Below are 18,956 nucleotides of genomic sequence, written 5' to 3' on the forward strand. Positions count from 1 at the left end.
TCATGTGTGCACAGTTACCTATCTGTGAGACATAGTTGCATGCGCAAGTGACAAACGCATCTGCATGCCGAAGCAGCATTGAACTGTCGCACACTCCTTTCCTTTCGCTATGAAGTTCTCCTTCGATACATGAGCTCCGCACGCTTCCCATCTTCCATTCGCCGGCCACATTTGCCTATGCTTGCCGCTATAGGCTGCTTCATCTTACCTGCAGCTGACTGCGCTAAAGCTTCCCGCTCACATCAGTTCAATCTAATGCCGTATACCTACACACCTATACGCCATAAGGTAAATAAAAAATAAGCGAAGAAGACAAATTGCCACACACTTGCGCAAGTATTATCAATAGTCAGCCTCGCAAAGGTGCACTCGGGATGCGTAGAGAAGGAGCGATTAGTATGATGTTTATGCGTGGTGCATGCGGAAACAGATTTCTGCTCGCCATTTCCAAATGCATGTACCAAAGCTTCCTCTTACTAATTAATAACTGAGTCGTTGCGGCTCTTATGACTCGAATTCTCGTGAAAGTGTTGAGCCATTTACATTCACTTCTTTCGTGTGGTATGTCGTAGCGATATGGCACCCATGCACTCACGCTGCCTTCTCAGTTCAAATTGAAGGACAGAGCCCGTTAGATTCTTCTTTATTCTATCCCTTCTGGTGTGTTCTCTGCAGCAGTACTCATGCACAGCCTTAGGCGTTACCGGTGCAGGGGCGTACAAAAGTGCTTCGGTTATATTTGTAATATCCGCAGTCCTGACTAGAGATGTGAAATTTCATAAAATTTTGAGGCGCGTGAAAAAAAAAAAAAGAACTGGCTTCTTTCTTTCTTTTTTTAGAAAAATACGAAAAATTGAAACAAAAAAGAATGATTGCGCACAGAGCTGTGAAAAACCCCACGCATTTATATCGATAACACTGAAAAGAATATAATTGTAAATTGTTACATTATTGCATCACAAAAGTCCCAGCAGAGCTTCCGGGTTCAAATTCTAGGCACGATTTCCATGTCAGGCATTAATTCCACATCAAAGCGCCAAGACCGACATTTGTATCAATCTTGCGTCCGCTTCATTTCCGCTTGACGCGTCAACGCTTTGCTGTGCAGCGGACGAAGCCTTCCGGACATTGAGGTTCGAGTGCCGCGCACAAGTTCTTGCACGCGATTCTCTGCGAGCCTGTTACGTAGCTTGATGTGCACATTTCCAAACACGGACCAGTCTCTTTCTTAGGCTGCAGAAGAAGTGCGAATCTGCAGTGCAGTGGCTATCTGGAGTACGCTACAGGCGAGGGGGCTCAAGGGTTGGTTGCCGCAAAGTCCTCGCCACCACGTGGATCCAGGGGCTTCACAGACTCCCGAACTCCTCCTTTTGACCAAACATTTAGATACGTCGAAAGGTGTCTCATCGCAACAGAAGACTTCTGAGGGGATGTGATGATGTGATAACTTTATTTGGAATCCGGCGATTGGGAGGCCCGGGCCTGGGGCCGCCTAGATGGCCACTGGGAGCTGCTGCTCCCGTGCGGCTTCCTTGGCTCGCTGGACGGCCCAAAGTTGGTCTTGGAGTTCTGAGCTGAGCAGCACGGCCGACCACCGCGCCCGTAGATTGTCTGGGGAGGCTGCCATTTTATTTTGGTATATTTCACATCCCCACAACATGTGTTGAAGGGTGGCTCTAACAGACTTGCATAGCTTGCACATATCGCTCTCGTATATATCGGGGTAGAAAGTTTTTAGCTGCACGGGACTCGTATTACCACCGCCTCACACTAAACTGAACAGAGCTGAGTCCGTTACTTGGAGGCGACTACAAACAGGAACTTCTGAGGGGAAGCTCTATTTTTTTTTCTTTTCAACTTTATCCTGGTTAAAAAAAAAACGAGAAGAGAAACATTTTTTTCCCCCGAAGTTTTTTTTTCTTCTTCGACCGCTTACATCTTTAGTCCTGACTGACCACCTTTAGCAGTGTAGTGGGCACTGTAATGCATGCATGCATGCATCACATGCATCTTTTTTTCCTCTGTCATTTCTTCAAAAGACCACCATTAAATCGGTTTAGGCTGATAAATTATTCTTCCGGAACCTTAGTTTCATTCGTTCGTTCGAGAAAGTGGTTACTAGAATGGACAAAATTCATGCCAAACTTAGTGAATTTCGCGTCGATAGCTCAGCGCTGGTACGTAGAGTGTGACTTCACAAACTTCAAGATTTACATTTTTCTCTAATTTGGGACATTTCGGCAGAGTTTTTTAAAGTTATCGAAACTTGCTAGGTTGAGCCTCTGCGTCCTGTAGAATTCAAGGTAGGCTTTTATTTTTATCGATATATGATCAACTACACCTGAGCGGACACTCAAGATCGGTTCATGACGTCAGGGCAAGCTGGCGGGGCCACATCAGGGCGGTGCGCCGCCACGTGTTTCTAGTTTTGGCCTCTTTACCGGTTGAAGTGTTCTCGCTACCGCTCGGGTACCTGGAGCGGTACTTCGTCAGACGCAAAAATAAAGCACCAGAAATAAGACGCCTAGCCACAACGAAACGATATTTAAAAAAAAAATCGCCGCCCAAGCACTCACTACAGATGGTTAACCAGCGAAGCTGAAAGGTGCGGCCCCGGTGTTCATCACTGCCCTTAATCCCGACCGTACCGGATCCTCGATACGCAGTTGCTGCTTGCGCTCGACTGCACGGGCCTCTTGTGCCCGGGCTGGAGCATCAGCATGGAATAGACGAGCTCGTTATCGGTTCTGCTCGCGGCGTTGCTGATCGAAAGCTGCCTTCTCCTCAGGAGTACGTGTGACGCGTGGCCTACCCCATTTCGGAGCCGGAGAGAAACTGCTGCGGGCACGCTCGGCTGCGACGGAGAGCAACGACGTCTGGCGCAGCCAATCGCGCGCCTTTCTCTCTCTCTCTCTCTTTTCTACGCATGGCGTTGCGCCGGAGAAATTTTCGGCGTACAGGCGACAGACGGACGGACGAATCGGCTATAGCCATATACAGCTTCGCTGTAAAAAGAAACTTAGTACAAAGCACGCAGGCCCCTATCTCCTATACACCTCTGCGCGGCACACGCCTCGTGCACTCGCGCTTGCTGCGCTGATCGTCCTTGTCGTCGGTTTATGAAGCGACGCTCACGCTTGCGCCATGGAGCGCGTTACCGTCTTATCTGGCACCATCATCACGTGGTGGCGCGGCAGCTGATGCTTCGTAATTCCGACTAGTCATCAACGGCACCTCGGCGGCACCTCGGCGATCCCGACGCGGTCTAACGAGAGTAGCCGTTTGTTATAGCGCACCTATAACTGGCTAATACTGCTTATCCTACAATATTCCTCTCTAGCGTCCCTTCTAAGGTGCACTAAAGCAAAATATTAAGTCGAGCTGGGTTGGAACAACGACATTATGTAATAACGAATTCGTCATTCGATCCTAGTCAGAATTAACAGTGCTTTTGCGAGCGAGAAAATGGTGAAAATGGAAAATTGATGTAGCGATACTTATTTCGAGCTATGGTACCTCTCGAGTGAAGTGAGCGCTGGCTGATACACAGAGAGCGGCAGAGAACGAGGTCACGTGCATGTGATATTACGTTAACTCGTGCACTTTGGCGCGGGCGACTAAAATTGAGTCGTAGCTGAGGGGTAGTCTTTTACGCAACAAAGTGACATATTGGCACTTAGAAAAACGGTGCTGTAGTTCTAGACAAATGATTTGTTGATCTAACTCGTCTTGATATTTTCCGTTAGAGTCCCTTTAAGTATGCTTCATGCTGAATCTAACGTGCACCTCGTTAATCGCTCTTCCTTAAAGTTTTTACCTTTTCCTTCAGCTGCAAAAAGAAGAAAAAAGAAGGTTATGCAGTTTTTATGCACCAAAAGCGCGATCTGATTATGAGGCACGCCGTAGTGGCGGGCTTCAGATTAATTTTGACCATCTGGGGTTCTTTAAAGTGTACCTAAATCTAAGTGAATGGGTAATTTAGCATTTCGCCCCCATCGAAATGCGGCCGCCGTGGCCGGGATTCGATCCCGCGACCTTGTGCTTAGCAGCGCAACACCGAAGCCACTAAGTAATCACAACAGGTAGCTCTTCAACTGCCAAGCAAGGCACGCATCATAAGACGAAATAATGAAGTGTGCGGTACCATTATCCAGGTGCGAATGTTTGCAAGCAAGCAAGTCATGGAGGACACAATAAACGCTTTCCTGTCTCTTTATTAAATGCATGCGCAAGTGTGCTTTTGCCCTTCGAATATTCGCATTGTATATCTCACATTAAACAGCTGCCGTTGAGCAGTTGTCAGTAATGTTGGGCTGCTGAGCACGAGGTCACAGCATCGAATCCCAGCCACGGCGGCCGCATTTCGATGAGAGCGAAATGCGAAAACACCCGTGTACTTAGATTTAGGTGCACGTTAAAGAACCCCAGAGGGTCAAACTTTGCGGAGTCCCCCACTACGGCGTGCCTGATAATCAGAAAGTGGTTTTGCCACGTAACACCCCATAATTTAATTTTTAATTTGCTCAGTTGTCTTACAACGCATATAATCTGTGCGTCACAAGTTAGAACATGCATTATGACTCAAACAGTAGCTGTTTGCCACTGAACTGAGTGGAACGACGTATTTTAAATGTTCCTGCCGCTTCGAGTAGTCAGCAGGCACGACAAAAATTTGCACCTTTAGTGATGCTCCAATCTCGAAAACTGTATAGAGAAGTGCAGAGGTGTATTATTTATTATGTAATCTTCGCAAAATATTTTTATGAAGTACAAGATTTCAGCATAGACACTCAGTATTACCAAAACAACGCTATTACAGTCGCACGCAGCAATTATTCATTGTCCTTGCTTATATGACAGCTAATGGAAGAGCAGGAGAACGCTCTCTGTAGACGCCAAATTTCCAGGGTAGTAAATGACGTCGGCTGTGATTCGGCCTACGAAAGCTTTTGCGCTATTGCCTTTTTGCGAAAAAGGCAATAGCGTAGGAACGTATGTAGTGTAGCTTGATTAAACAAGTTGACTTTCAAGATTTTGTTAAATGTTCGTATGGTGACTCGTTATGAAAGTATTCTTTATGAATGATTAATGAAACTAGATCTTCAGAAATCTACACGGGGGGTCCGCGCAGGAAATATCAGCTTTATCGCGCTTCTGCAGCCCTTTAGGTGTCCGAACGCTTCGTCGCACGCACCGCTGCTGCCTCGCGCCACTGCACATTGGGGCACTGCCACATCACTTCGGTAGTTCACGTGAAACCTGCACCCGCACGGCTGCGCCTGCACGCGCACTTGCTCTCGCAATATTGTCAGCTGCATTTCCGGAACTTAAACCGCACCTTGCCCGCTCGTCCGCTTCTGTAGGTCGCCAGGACGGCCAGAGCAGTACCGGCAGCAACGGTCGCGGCACCGCCAGGTCGTTCGGCTTCCTGGGCGGAGTCGTGCGCGATACCCAGGGAAACACGTCCTCAGAGAAAGTGTACAACTTCGTGTACGGAAATGCCAACTCAGTGCAGCAGGTGGCGCGCCTCTACGCGCTCATGTCCATCCCGGTGTTCCAGCAACAGCCAACAACTCCCACCAAACCTGCGACGACCGTGACAATTGGCTCATCAACGACGTCGCCGATGACCACTACCAGTTCTACCCCTTCTACCACTAGGACGCCCCCTTCTGCGATTACGAACCCGTCACAGGAGACTACGGAAATGGACGGCTCTTCTGAAGTCGTTAGTAGATCTAGCACGCTCACAATGACAGCAGAAACTCCTCACGAAATGGCATCGACGCAATCGGAATCTGGTGCAACTGTTGCAGGTACGGACACAGCTGAGACGACGACTATTCAGATGCCTGCAGTGTCGCAAACTACGTACACAGCTGTTTCAGTAACGGCCACTTCAACAGAAAACCAGACAGCAGTTACTTTCGTAACCGATGGAAGGCAAACGTCGACCAGCCACGAGACTGAAGACTGGTCTCTGTACGCCACGACGGCGGGAGAAAGCACACACACTATAGCCACGGAAAGCTTAACGACGGAGCCACAGCGCACCACCGAGTCAGAGCAAGAACGGACCCCGACCGTAGCCCTCAGCGAAGGCACCACCCTAACCAGTAAAGAGCAAAGTACGGTTGTCACGGAAAACATTTCAGGAGTATTTGATACCGATTCGACCACCGTGAGCACGCGCGAGAACTCTGCTGAACCGCAATCTACAATTACAACAGAATTGATTTCGTGGAATGACGTGACTACTGACACGGGCCAGACGTCTCCCTCTATCACAGCACATAACATGCAGGAGACGACCGTGGTTACGGAAACAGGAAATACGGACACAACTTTGGAGGCAGTCACAGGTAACCTGCTTACAGAGACGACGATTCACTCCACAGCTGAGCACTCGTGGAGCACGGCTAGTACCAATGAAGCTGACACAACACCATTGCCCTCCACCTCTGACGAGGCTGGCACTGGTAGTCCAGCTGCGGAAACAACGTTGCGATCGACAACAGAACGGATGTGGGGCACAGATAGTACAAATGAACCAGAGTCAACGCCGTCGTTTTCCACCATCTTCACTGCTGAATCCGTTACGGATGTCACGCTAACTGAAACGACAGTTCAATCGACCACAGAGCAGGTGGGGAGTACGACTGACCCTGAGACGACATCGTCGACGTCCGACGTTTTCACCGAGTCCGATACGGATAGCCCGCTTACAGAAACACCGGTTCAATCGACCACAGAACAGGTGGGGAGTACGGCTGACCCTGAGACGACGTCGTCGACGTCCTCCGTTTTCACCGAGTCCGATACGGATAGCTCGCTTACAGAAACACCGGTTCAATCGACCACAGAACAGGTGACGAGTACGACTGACCCTGAGACGACATCGTCGACGTCCGACGTTTTCACCGAGTCCGATACGGATAGCCCGCTTACAGAAACACCGGTTCAATCGACCACAGAACAGGTGGGGAGTACGGCTGACCCTGAGACGACGTCGTCGACGTCCTCCGTTTTCACCGAGTCCGATACGGATAGCTCGCTTACAGAAACACCGGTTCAATCGACCACAGAACACGTGACGAGTACGACTGACCCTGAGACGACATCGTCGACGTCCGACGTTTTCACCGAGTCCGATACGGATAGCTCGCTTACAGAAACACCGGTTCAATCGACCACAGAACAGGTGACGAGTACGACTGACCCTGAGACGACATCGTCGACGTCCGCCGTTTTCACCGAGTCCGATACGGATGGCCCGCTTACAGAAACACCGGTTCAATCGACCACAGAACAGGTGACGAGTACGACTGACCCTGAGACGACATCGTCGACGTCCGCCGTTTTCACCGAGTCCGATACGGATAGCCCGCTTACAGAAACACCGGTTCAATCGACCACAGAACAGGTGGGGAGTACGGCTGACCCTGAGACGACGTCGTCGACGTCCTCCGTTTTCACCGAGTCCGATACGGATAGCTCGCTTACAGAAACACCGGTTCAATCGACCACAGAACACGTGACGAGTACGACTGACCCTGAGACGACATCGTCGACGTCCGACGTTTTCACCGAGTCCGATACGGATAGCTCGCTTACAGAAACACCGGTTCAATCGACCACAGAACAGGTGACGAGTACGACTGACCCTGAGACGACATCGTCGACGTCCGCCGTTTTCACCGAGTCCGATACGGATGGCCCGCTTACAGAAACACCGGTTCAATCGACCACAGAACAGGTGACGAGTACGACTGACCCTGAGACGACATCGTCGACGTCCGCCGTTTTCACCGAGTCCGATACGGATAGCCCGCTTACAGAAACACCGGTTCAATCGACAACGCAATATTTGTGGAGCATGACTGGTACGAACGAACCAGAGACTACGTCTTCGTTGAGCAGTACAGAGATGACTTTGACAACTGCAAATGCAGGGGCAGAATCAACGACGGAACTGATTGTGACCGAGATTACTAGCGAAAATGTAGAAGTTACCGATGGCCCAACAACAGAAGTTAGTGCAACAGATACTTACGACTCAACAACAGAAGGTAGTGCAACGGTGACTTACCACACAAATACAGAAAGCCACGCAACAGCAATCACTACAGAAGGTTCAAGGACAGTATCCACAACCGTAGGTAGTGCAACGGAGTATTACGACACAAGTACAGAAAGTCATGCTGCAACATTTACTACTGAAGATTCTAGCACAGAATCCACGCCAGCCCATACATGGGGGCAGTACAGTACGATTGTAGATTTCACAACATACTTCACGAAATTTACACCTACAGAAGGCAACCTGATGGAGACCAGCACAGCCAGTTACACTAATAAGGAAACTGTTTCGACAGAATCAGATGTTTCAACTGATACGTCGGTTGAGTTACTTACAGAGGTTACAACATATTCCTCCGTGAGCGTCACTAACACTGATAAGGTTGAAACTTCAAAGCAACAGGAAAATACGATGGAATTTACGGAATCGAGTGCACTGCCCACAACTGAAAGGCACGCTACATGGCATGTCACTGATGGTGAGGTAACCACACGTGACATCACCTTCACAACACAAGAAAGCTCGTCAACGGAAGGCGAGGGTAACAGCATTACATCCACAGTGGGCGAGGTCACATATTCACCGCCAGAAGTATCTTCATTCCCTTACTCGTCTGCTGTGACAAACGCCGAGACAGAGAGCACGACAGAAACTGAACAACATGAGGGTACGAGCGTCTCACCGGTACCCTTCGAATCATCTACTGAGCCGTCGGCAACTCATAGCTCTTTAAATCTTACTACACTTGCACATTTCACAGCCACCAGTAATTATGAAGAACAAACAGAAAGTTATTCCACCGGGGCAAGTAGGGCGACAGAGAAGCAAACCGAAATGACCACCGCCAGTGCAGATACGACGTCTCCACATCAGAACGAGCTGAGCACTACCACGCACGGAGGACATTTCAGCACAATGGTTACAGAAGTTGAGGAAACAAGCAGAAATTTAGAAACGACGTCCACAACAGCAGGTCCAGGAAGCAACTTGACAACAGCTTCAACTTCGGGAAATATTCCGTTCACTGACGAAGGTATAAGCGGCCACTTGATTGACCGTCGAGGCAGCACCCCAAGCCTACCGCCCTTCACTCACGTTGGGATTGGGGGCAGTTTGCTTGGCTATCCTGCAGCATCACCAACATTGCCTCCCGAAAGCTTGACTTACACAGATGAAGGTATTCAAGGCGGTCTAGTAGGCTCCAGTATTATATTGCAGTTGCAGGGTTGAGTCGCTACGAAGCACTGTGCACTAGGTACGTATGGATAATGTATTTACTTATTCGCACTTGCATCACGGCATTCTTAGGAACCAGAATTTTTCATTTATCAAGCGAACACTTAGGATTTGGGTGCAAAGAAGTTTGCAGTTTTTCATGAACTAGGCACTGCCATTTCTTTACGTAGGTAACAGCTTGGCTGCTGGAGGACCTTCGGTGGGCGCTCCAATCAGGCACAACCTTGGAAAACGAGCTGTGCCTTTGCCCCCCGCATCAACCGTATCCGCCGTACCGACAGCAGAAGAAAAGACAAACGCAGAAGAATCCACCGAAGTTCCGATGGCGGAGTCAGGCACAGCTGCAACCATGAGTCCTACGGACGGTAACACGGATTCAACGGTAGAACAAGGCACAACAATGATTGAAGGCACGGAACCAGAAGCCACGCAGACACCCTCAGTTGAGACGGAAGTGACGTCGGACGTTACCAAAACCTCATCGGATATTTCGGGAACGCCTTCCGAAACCCCAGAACCAACAGGCTCAACGTTAGTAACCACAGGGACGCCTGTGGAAGTCGCATCGATCGGTGAAATCTCGACAACGCAGGCGGTGGAAACGCCGGCAGGCACAACACCAACACCAGTGCAAGAAAATACCTTCACAACCGGCATGGAGACAACAGCAAAACCAGAAACGAAAACTCCATCCATGACTGACACGGCCGCTCAAACTACCTTTGGCGAGACTACTCCACAAATGCCTGTCAGTTCATCGTCTCCGTTGACTGAGATCCCCGCGACGCCGCCTACTCCAATCGCCACGATGCCACCTACTTCGAGCCCCACGACGCCACCGACCGTGAATCCTCCTACACTACCGACTCAGAGCCCTACGACACCGTCAACTCAGCTACCCAGTACAATACCGACTGAGAGTCCTCCGTTACCGTCAACTCAAAGCCCTACGACACTGTCCACTCAGCGACCCAGTAAAATACCGACTGAGAGTCCTCCGTTACCGTCAACTCAGAGGCCTACATCGTATCCGACTCGGAGGCCTTCGTCACAGTTTCCGAACCTGCCGTACATGCCTAATCCTATGCTGCTGCCCATGGGGCTCGACGAGTTCATGGGCAGGATCGGCGTAACCAAAACTTCAAAACAACCCGTGAACCTTCCTTCTTTGTCGCGGCCTATGAGCCCAATGCCCTTGCTATGACCTCAAGCGAGCAACCCCCGTCCTCCATCACACACACTCTCACACACACAAGCCCACACACCGCCCTTCCTCGACCTCCGCATCATATCTTTCATTCTTTGCGCACTGTTCACAATGATAATAAAAAAAAGCTGTAACATTGCACCGTTTCAGTATTCTTGACTTGGACCCTAAATAATAATTATTTCATCTGGTTTAACAGCGCCGTGACTAACCTGGCGAACCATAAACCGCACGTAAGTAAGGCAAGTCTTAATAATTTCGCTCCTGTTATTCAGGAGACGATTCAGTTAATCGTCTCGTTCAACACATGAGTGGTTTGTTACTCTATATATCCGGGTGTGCCAAATCCTTTGGCGCACATATATGTATGCCCGCAAAACAGAATTATGTGCATTGCTGTAGCGACGACACCCTGTTCACTCCAACAATAGGAACTTTTCGCATATTTCTGACCAAGTTGTGGTGATCACCATCGGACAGGTGGCGAGAAGAGGGCGCACGCAGTTCAACTTCAGCCAACAATGAGTCAGTGAAAGTGGCACACCAGGAAAAGCTTTGTGACAGGAGTTCCTGTTTCGTAAACTGAAGCGGAGCTGCTTCCTATCGCGTTCGTGTAAACAATGGCTTGACAGGGAAAGCGCGGCCTGCTGCATATACGAGCGAACGCAGGAAGCAGCTATGGAACGCGAGGCCTCCGCTACCAACAAACGTGAACAACATCAACATTTAGTCTGCTGTTAATCTGTAAATCTAGTAGCTTAATTTGCATGAACGGGAGTTCACCTCTACACTCATGTTAAGTGGCTGCTTTACGTCGCCTTCATTTCGTTTTTGCTTTTGAATGTATAAGCCGTCACCGAAGAATTCACATCAAATTGTCTGTAGGGCTTTTCTCGAGATGTGTGTGTGCTTGTAGCCTCTGTACATGCATTATGTCTGGTGTTAGCTACATGTTTATTTCATCCTTTAGTTTGTCCATGTATGACAGCGAAATCGCTTAACTATTGTCTGCATTGTTTTGCCAATAAAGTGAGATTGACCATTTATGAGAAAAAAGAAAAGGAAAGAGTAAGTCGAAATTTTTGAATCGGCATCACTGACCTATACGGGGTGATCATATTTAATTAAGCCTTAGGGAATTTCTAAAGATCGCCCGTTGCAGATAACATAATTTTAGTCCTTTACCCAGATTGTTCTGAGAGGTGGACATCACCTGCATGAGAAACAAACACATATTCAACTAAATGGCAGAAGGTGACTAACTATCTTAATTACCTTGCGACACATATGCCAATTTATGAATTGTCGGTGGGAATGCAAGGCATATCCACTTTGAATGAATTTCCCAAATGACATCAGTTTGGAGAGATGCGCCATCAAACTCACCGTAATATTGCACTGTTGTTCCCTTTACTTTTTCAACAAAACACTATTTTATGCATTGAAGCACAAAAGTAACTGGAACGCCCATGTATCTCATCCCACACTTGGGAAATAATATCGCGAAACTGGTGTAATCCTGGAAATTCATTTCAAGTGGATGCGTCTTGCAATCTCACCAGCTGCCACTCGTAAATTACAATTTGTGCCGTAAAGTAATTAAGAACTCAATGGATGAATTTTTGTTAATTCGTTGAAAATGTGTTTCGATTTTTCGGGCTAATAATGTCCGCCTCTTGGAATAATGCAGCTCAAAGACAATAATTATGTTATCTGCCACAGGCAATTTTTAAAAAATTCATCAAGCTTAAGAATGATCACACCGTATATACCAAGGAAGTTAAAGCTCCCGTAACTTTTTACGATGAAAAGTGAAACCAATGCTTGCTCTTACTCCACCTGAAATAGAGCCTTATCGCAAGATGTCCGCTTGCAGATTAAGTGATTTGACTTTTGTAATGCTAGGCTAATAAGAAAATAAAAGCTGGTTGTTTCCAACGAAAAAAGTCATTTCTTCTGAATACTGATGACATTTTCCCCAATACGATGGGTCAGGATGTTCAGTTTTCACGCTAAAACCAGTAATACAGCGATACACATAGATAAGTATCTGTCTGGTAAAATAAGCCATGATTAACGGAGGTTGATTTAACTCGTGGGAAGGGTGCGAAAAGCGCTTCTTCATCGTTTTTATCGTTTATAGTTTTATCGTGCCCCTGCTGTGCGGCTTCACCTTCGGGGAATAGTTTGCACTCTAGCGGTTTTTCTTTAACCGCCTTGGTATGTACGTAATTTCACGCATCTATTATACGTCATATTAATAATGTTAAGAAACAAACATTTAGTAATTGATAATGATTACAATACCAATCATTAAACTGTGCGTGCTTTACCATAGAACTGCTTGCGTGGTGTGCATTAATCGCCATTCAATAAAATGTTAGTCCTCTTAGTTACCTTCGTCAATATGTGCACGTCTTCAAGATTAATTCATCTAGCCTCGCATTTTTGAGTCACAGTCTGAAAAAAATTAACAATCCTATATGCTTGCTGTAGCTATGTAAGCTTAAAATCCTATGCTTGAAACCATCTAAAACACCCAGTCCTGTCTCACACGTGCCAGCGTCATCATTTCTGATTCATCTCAATAAAAACTTCAAACAAGGTCCTGTCATTTGGAGACTCTGTGCACCGTGTCGCCTGGCAGGACAACACCTGATACCTGTAGGATGGAGCGCACTTGATGTAAATGGGTTCACAAACCGCGGTTCGACGTTGGTAACCGTTTCGCGAACATTTAAACTTCTTTATTGGCTCAAACCGGCTCTCAACCGGAACCAATTAGAAGCACATTGAACCCGATGCGAACCGGTATACATATCTTCTTCTTCTTTCATTTCGACTCCTTGTTGTGCCTGTCTCTCTTAAACATTGCTCTACGATGTTCTCGTGAGCCACGAATGAATGCTGTGCAAAATTTATATCGCACTGAGACTCAAATCAAAGATGTCCTGCTGAACTTTCCGTTTGGCCACTGAAGGGTTGAGCCAAATGCCCTAATCATCTTGGTTCGTAGTCGTTCTTTTGTGGATTGCACGTAGGTGCCTCCAGTGAGAGGGACAACAAAAACCATATTCATAACATGCTGGTCGCTTAAGTTTACGGTGGTGAAATGTTTGCATTCGGTATATTCTTGCACGCGTCTGTGTGTGTGAGACACAGCTGGCGAAAAGGAGCCCCTTTACGCACTAAAATTGGCATAATATGACAAGAGTGCATGACAAACATAAACGGTCGGTCAAGACATGAATGTCATGATATGCGTGTGATTAGGTCATGAAACAGCCGCCTACGTCTTGGTGTTCTCATGGTCGTTTCGTTAACTTGATAAGCTACCTGCACATGACATCGATTCCCACAGGGCGTAGAATCTTCCGGCATTTTTTTTTCACCTAGTTTCTATTCGTCCACGCCTTGTGTTCTTTTCCTAACCCGCCACAGGCTGACTTATGATTGTATAGAAAAATTAAAGGAACTGTGATTCAAGAATCACTAGGACGATGATAAGCACATCACGATGGCTATAGGAGTGGCTTGGTGAATATTCGGGGACATATTCGTGACCTTCAGCCGCTACACATCATAAGCAGTGAACAGCAGCAACTACACGAAGGAGGCCTCCTTTACCTGGCGGCATGGTTTACGACTGCTTCGTGCACCACTTTGTACACTGCCGATCGGGCGATGGGATGATGACGATGATGTTCCTTTGAAACATGACATGTACCCACAATGGGTTATTGGCCAAGAATCGGGTGTTTGTGCGCTCAGTTGATGTTTTCAAAAAAGAAAACATGAAAAAAGTGCACTTCTTATAAAAGCGTATTGTGTAATTGGCCAGTACAGCCAGATGAATGCACGGTTAAACTTAAAATAAAGCATAAGAACATATATCGCAAAAATGTTAATTGAGAGGAATTTAGAATTACAACAAGAATAGTAAGAAAAGTAGGAATTAGCGTGGTATATGCGTTTTCTTGCTTGAATGAAATCACCACTCGTGAAACGCGTCCTTGTAACTAAAGCCCAGTATCGAGGCGCCGAAAGCGAGTTAATAACCCAACACTTAAATTTAAACCAAGTTTACGAAGCGGCGCTTTAAGAAGTATTTTTCTTTGTATAATAAACCGTCAAGAGAAAGAAAAATAATGGTCAATAGTTTCGATATCGCCAGACCAGACCTGCGTATATGTAGGTTTAGCGGAGGAATATACATTAGTCTAGACTGGTAATCATAACCCCAAGCTGTCTTCATTGGCACAACTGATTTTTCCATGGAAACCTTGTTCTTGCTTCTTAGTGAAATGGCGCAACCAATTTTAGGGGATCGGCCATGAATCAGGCAATGGAAAAACTGCTAGCAATTTTTTTTGAGGAACACAAGCTATGGACGTTGCAGTTATTTATCTTCAGTAAAAGAGGCGAAGGCATCGTGCCACGCCACACCCATAGGCGTGGAAATTATTCAAATGAGTGCTAAATGATTAAGCACTCAGACCCATAAAATTAACATGGCACCCGTATCAAGATGAGCGGATAAAACATTTTACCATATGATCGAATAATCAGTCATTCATCTTTTCATCAATTGTCTAACCTCCTGCAGAAAAAGAAATACAACTCCCAACGATTTTAGGCTTTTGTGCATTTTGTGCGCATGGTGCCAGCAGCCCACGCAATATGCAGGGTGCCCTACGTAACTTGAGCCAAACATTCAAAATATGCAAATGCCGCGTAGCTTGACAAATTCAAGGTAATGTTGTTTGCCGTCGCTTGGAGACACTATTATCTTTTATTCCGCCTATACTTAGATAATTAGTCTCAATTAATTAATCAACTTTTCAAATATTATAGTAACATAAAACCTATCAATGAGAAAATTGTAGAGCAACATGAAAAACTCCCGATACAGCTTTCTGTTGCTCAATATATGTGCAACATAAGAGTGTTTTTCCGAGTGTGAAAGAAGCCCGAAAATACACGCGAAATTGCCGTGCGACTGGCCGCTCGAGGCACTTTGCGTGTGTTCGCAAAGTGTGCTCGCAATAGGGTAATTTTATCAGAACGTAATGGGCCCCCTCTACTTCTGATCGTGTTTTATTGCTGTGATTAACCTTGAGTACAGCGGTAGTTTCTCAAAAGAAAGGACAGCCGACTAATCGCCCAGAAGCAAAATCACTCCTGCATAATCGGGCAAATTAAATGTTTACCCTCGCACCGAGAAACATTGGCCCGTGAGCACGGGTCTCACGCCTCGAGGCAAAGAGGATAAAGAGCGGCCCGCCCTCGTGCCCAGCCGTGCATTGTGTCTCGCATATCCCAAAATCTCCTAAGCCTTTGCCCCATGGACGCTTTCGGTCAGACAGCGTTTATGAGTCCTTCGCCGCGTCCCAAACGCCGGCGGCAGTTCGGGAGTCCTCGGAGAGGTTTCTCGATGGCACCGCTGTCTTCGCTCTCCGCTTCACCGGTGGCGCCGTTCTCGCCGCGTAGCACTGCCTGGTTCCCCGCGCCCTCTTCGGCCCACGTCCATACGCAAGGCATGGCGGCTCCCTACGCGTCCTACCCCGTCCATTTGGCATTCGCGCCTCCGCAATTCGGTAACCAACAAGCCTTCCCCGCACCTTCGGTGCGCTTCTTTCAGGAAAGTCCCGTGCCTCAAGTAATTCCGGAGCAGTGGCCCACGACCACCTTACACCCAACTGAGCAGCTTCCGTCGTCTCCGCAACCCGACGCCAAGCAAAAGAAACGCCGTCGCAACCGAAACCACAGGAGCGAGTCGGTCGGCCAGCTTCTAGCGCCACAGGACGACGACGGAAACTGCAGCAGCGCCCCTTCTGTCAGCCCTAGGAGACTCCGGAATGCCCGTCACAGCGCACAGTCGACGCGGTGGGCGGTAGAGTCTCAGAGCAGCGAGCCCTACGAGGAGCCGCCGCCGCCAAAGCGTGCCTCGAGGAGCTGGTCCCTCTATCCCTTGGCGCTCCTAGTGGTCCTGGTGATCGTCGTCGTTTTTGGCTCCGCGGGCAAAGTGCTCAAGGTCATATCCGAAGAGTTTCCCCCGGGAGGGGCCATCGTCAACCGCCTCCCAGTCCCCACTCCTGCAAACGCCATTTTGCGATCTCGGCGGTCTACGACGCCACGCAGCGAGTGCACATCGGAGTCGTGCCAATGGCAAAGCCGGTACCTGCATGACAAACTCAACTACTCCGTCTCGCCGTGTAAAGATTTCTACTCACATGTCTGTTCGAACAAATGGTTTCGGAACGCTGACGTCAGCTTGCAGCCGTACGCGTACGCAGCGTCCACCTCTACCATGTTGGGTTTCTGGGACATGTTGAAGAATCATCCGGTGGACTCTGGAAAAACTCGAACATCGTTCGTAAGCGAGGCATCACTGTTCATGCAGCGCTGTGAGCCCGGTTCTAAAAGAGACACCGACTGGAAAGTATTTCGCAGAATACTGGCTGACATGGGATTGGGCGAGTGGCCGCACGGTGACTCCGTCTCGGTTTACGAGGCCCACAAGGTAGCAGCTAAAGCTGAGAAGCTGCTTGGTTTTTCAACTTTGGTAAGCATGTCTCTCAGAGAGCGGCCAACAACTCACGAAATCATGCTTCATGTCAACTCGCCGCCAATACTGCTCAGGCTGTACAAGGACGCTTTTCCCGGAAAAGACATTAAAGCATACGGCGAATTCATGTACGAAGTCTTGTCCTTGTGGAACCCTACCGGCCACGACATATTGCCAAGCGTTCTGGCGATCATGGACTTGGAAGAAAGAATGAGCATCGCGGCCTCTCACTCCGCTCGCAGTGTTCCAGTGTTGCACGTGACGCTCCCCGTAGCTAAGATAAGGTCATATCCTCACTGGAATTGGCAATCCTACTTCCAACACTTCCTCGACGGAAACCTGGGCCACCATTCCAAGGGAAAAATTGCTCTCCTCGACCCAGTGTACTTCAACCACTTGACCAGCCTCCTGTCCCACGTGGCGGCCCGCACTGTGCTAAACTATGTGGGTTACAAGCTGGTCGTCTTCCTTTCTCCACTTCTTCCTACCAACAAGGCTGACTTCATGGTCTCTCTCAGCTACGACCATCATCTAGCCAGTGGCGTCTCCAAGCGACTCCAGGCATGCATGTTCCTCCTGGAGCGACTCTACCCTCTCGCCACTAGAGCACTGGTGTGGTCTCACATTCTGAAGAAAGCCCCTTCTCTTTTGTCCGGCGACCTCGCCGATGAGTTACAAAACATGGAGCACCTGGCGCGCAACGAAATGAAGCAGGCTGCCACCCACACGTCCTGGTTGACGCAGGAAGAGGCATCTGTGGCTGTTCTTAAGATAGAACGCATGAAGCTGGTTCTAGCACCCAGGAACCTAGACGACGCCCTCCGTCAAGTTGACGTCGATTCACATCTTCAAGACAACGTGAGCTTCATCGAAGCTGTCTACAACTGGCAGCGGAACCTGCGCGCGTTGTACTGGCGCAGCGACAACCTCAGCCTCTTCCACGAACCGGTGACAGCGATGGACAGCGCATTCGTTCCCGGATTCGTTTACGAACCTGACCTCAACGAACTGTCCGTGTCTCCGGCCACCGTCAACTTCATCCTGGGGATCTCGCCACGCCCAGACACAGCGTCCGTGCCGTACTTTCTGGGCGAGCTGCTGCGCGGCATGTTCTCGGCGATGAGCATTCGTGGTTCGACCATCGACGCTGACGGTGACCTTCGCCACTGGTGGACTTCCACGACGGAGGACCGTTTCGTCGAGAGGGCGAAGTGCCTCCAGAACAGCTTCGCCGAGGAAACGAGGCTGTACATCCAGGAGGAACTGCGCGACAAGTTCGTCTTCATGGAAGAGAACGTCCAGGACGGAGCTGTTGTGCGCCCTTTGTACAACATCCATCGCTGGTTGGTCAAGAACAGCGGAAAAAGCGCTCCCATTCCTGGCCAACCCAAGGGCCTCAATACCAGCAAGCTGTTCTTCATCAATTGGGCTACCACGTTCTGCGAGCCGGAGCAGCCGCAAGGCGTGGCGAGAGACCGCCTTCATTTTAAGATATCGGTGCCACCCAGGACTCGGCTGAACGTTGCCGTGTCGAGATTTGCGCCGTTCTCGGCGGTATTCAAGTGCCCCGTAGGGTCAGAGATGAACCCAGCGAAGGCATGCTCCTTTTGGTAGCTTTTCCGCGTCCTTTTGTCCAACCTGCCGTTTAAAGCAGGTGCACCCGCGCTTGTTGCACCATCTTATAGCACGGCAAGAGGGCAGTTTCCTCTGCGTGGCAGAAGTGTTCACTAGCAGTCATTCAGAGTGTGCTCTGCCCTCGACGCGATTTAGTGCCTTACCCTGTAGCATGGAACGAGCCGTCCACTCGCTGTGCTGCCAGGTGCTCCAAACGAAATAAAAAAAAAACATACAAACGCCGCAGCCCA

The 18,956-nt window shown here is 48.6% G+C and overlaps 3 protein-coding genes across 3 annotated transcripts; all 3 read left to right on the forward strand.

Annotated features, from left to right (window-relative positions):
• The first annotated feature begins 5,144 nt into the window (after positions 1 to 5,144).
• LOC139054659 (mucin-22-like) lies at positions 5,145 to 10,662 on the forward strand. The gene is made up of 2 exons (XM_070532043.1): positions 5,145 to 9,335; positions 9,487 to 10,662. The coding sequence occupies exon 1, from the start codon at positions 5,540 to 5,542 to the stop codon at positions 9,308 to 9,310; it is 3,771 nt and encodes a 1,256-aa protein (XP_070388144.1). The 5' UTR covers positions 5,145 to 5,539; the 3' UTR covers positions 9,311 to 9,335; positions 9,487 to 10,662.
• On the forward strand, positions 9,666 to 10,520 carry LOC135914516 (anti-sigma-I factor RsgI2-like). Its single transcript, XM_065447424.2, has one exon. The coding sequence runs from the start codon at positions 9,666 to 9,668 to the stop codon at positions 10,518 to 10,520; it is 855 nt and encodes a 284-aa protein (XP_065303496.2).
• Positions 10,663 to 16,062: 5,400 nt separating the features above from the next.
• On the forward strand, positions 16,063 to 18,705 carry LOC135914528 (neprilysin-2-like). Its single transcript, XM_065447437.2, has one exon. It carries the CDS (start codon positions 16,063 to 16,065, stop codon positions 18,703 to 18,705), a length of 2,643 nt encoding a protein of 880 aa, XP_065303509.2.
• Positions 18,706 to 18,956: the final 251 nt, after the last annotated feature.

The sequence above is a fragment of the Dermacentor albipictus genome, chromosome 1 (genome assembly GCF_038994185.2).
Source record: "Dermacentor albipictus isolate Rhodes 1998 colony chromosome 1, USDA_Dalb.pri_finalv2, whole genome shotgun sequence".
NCBI classification, from domain to species: Eukaryota; Metazoa; Arthropoda; class Arachnida; order Ixodida; family Ixodidae; genus Dermacentor; species Dermacentor albipictus.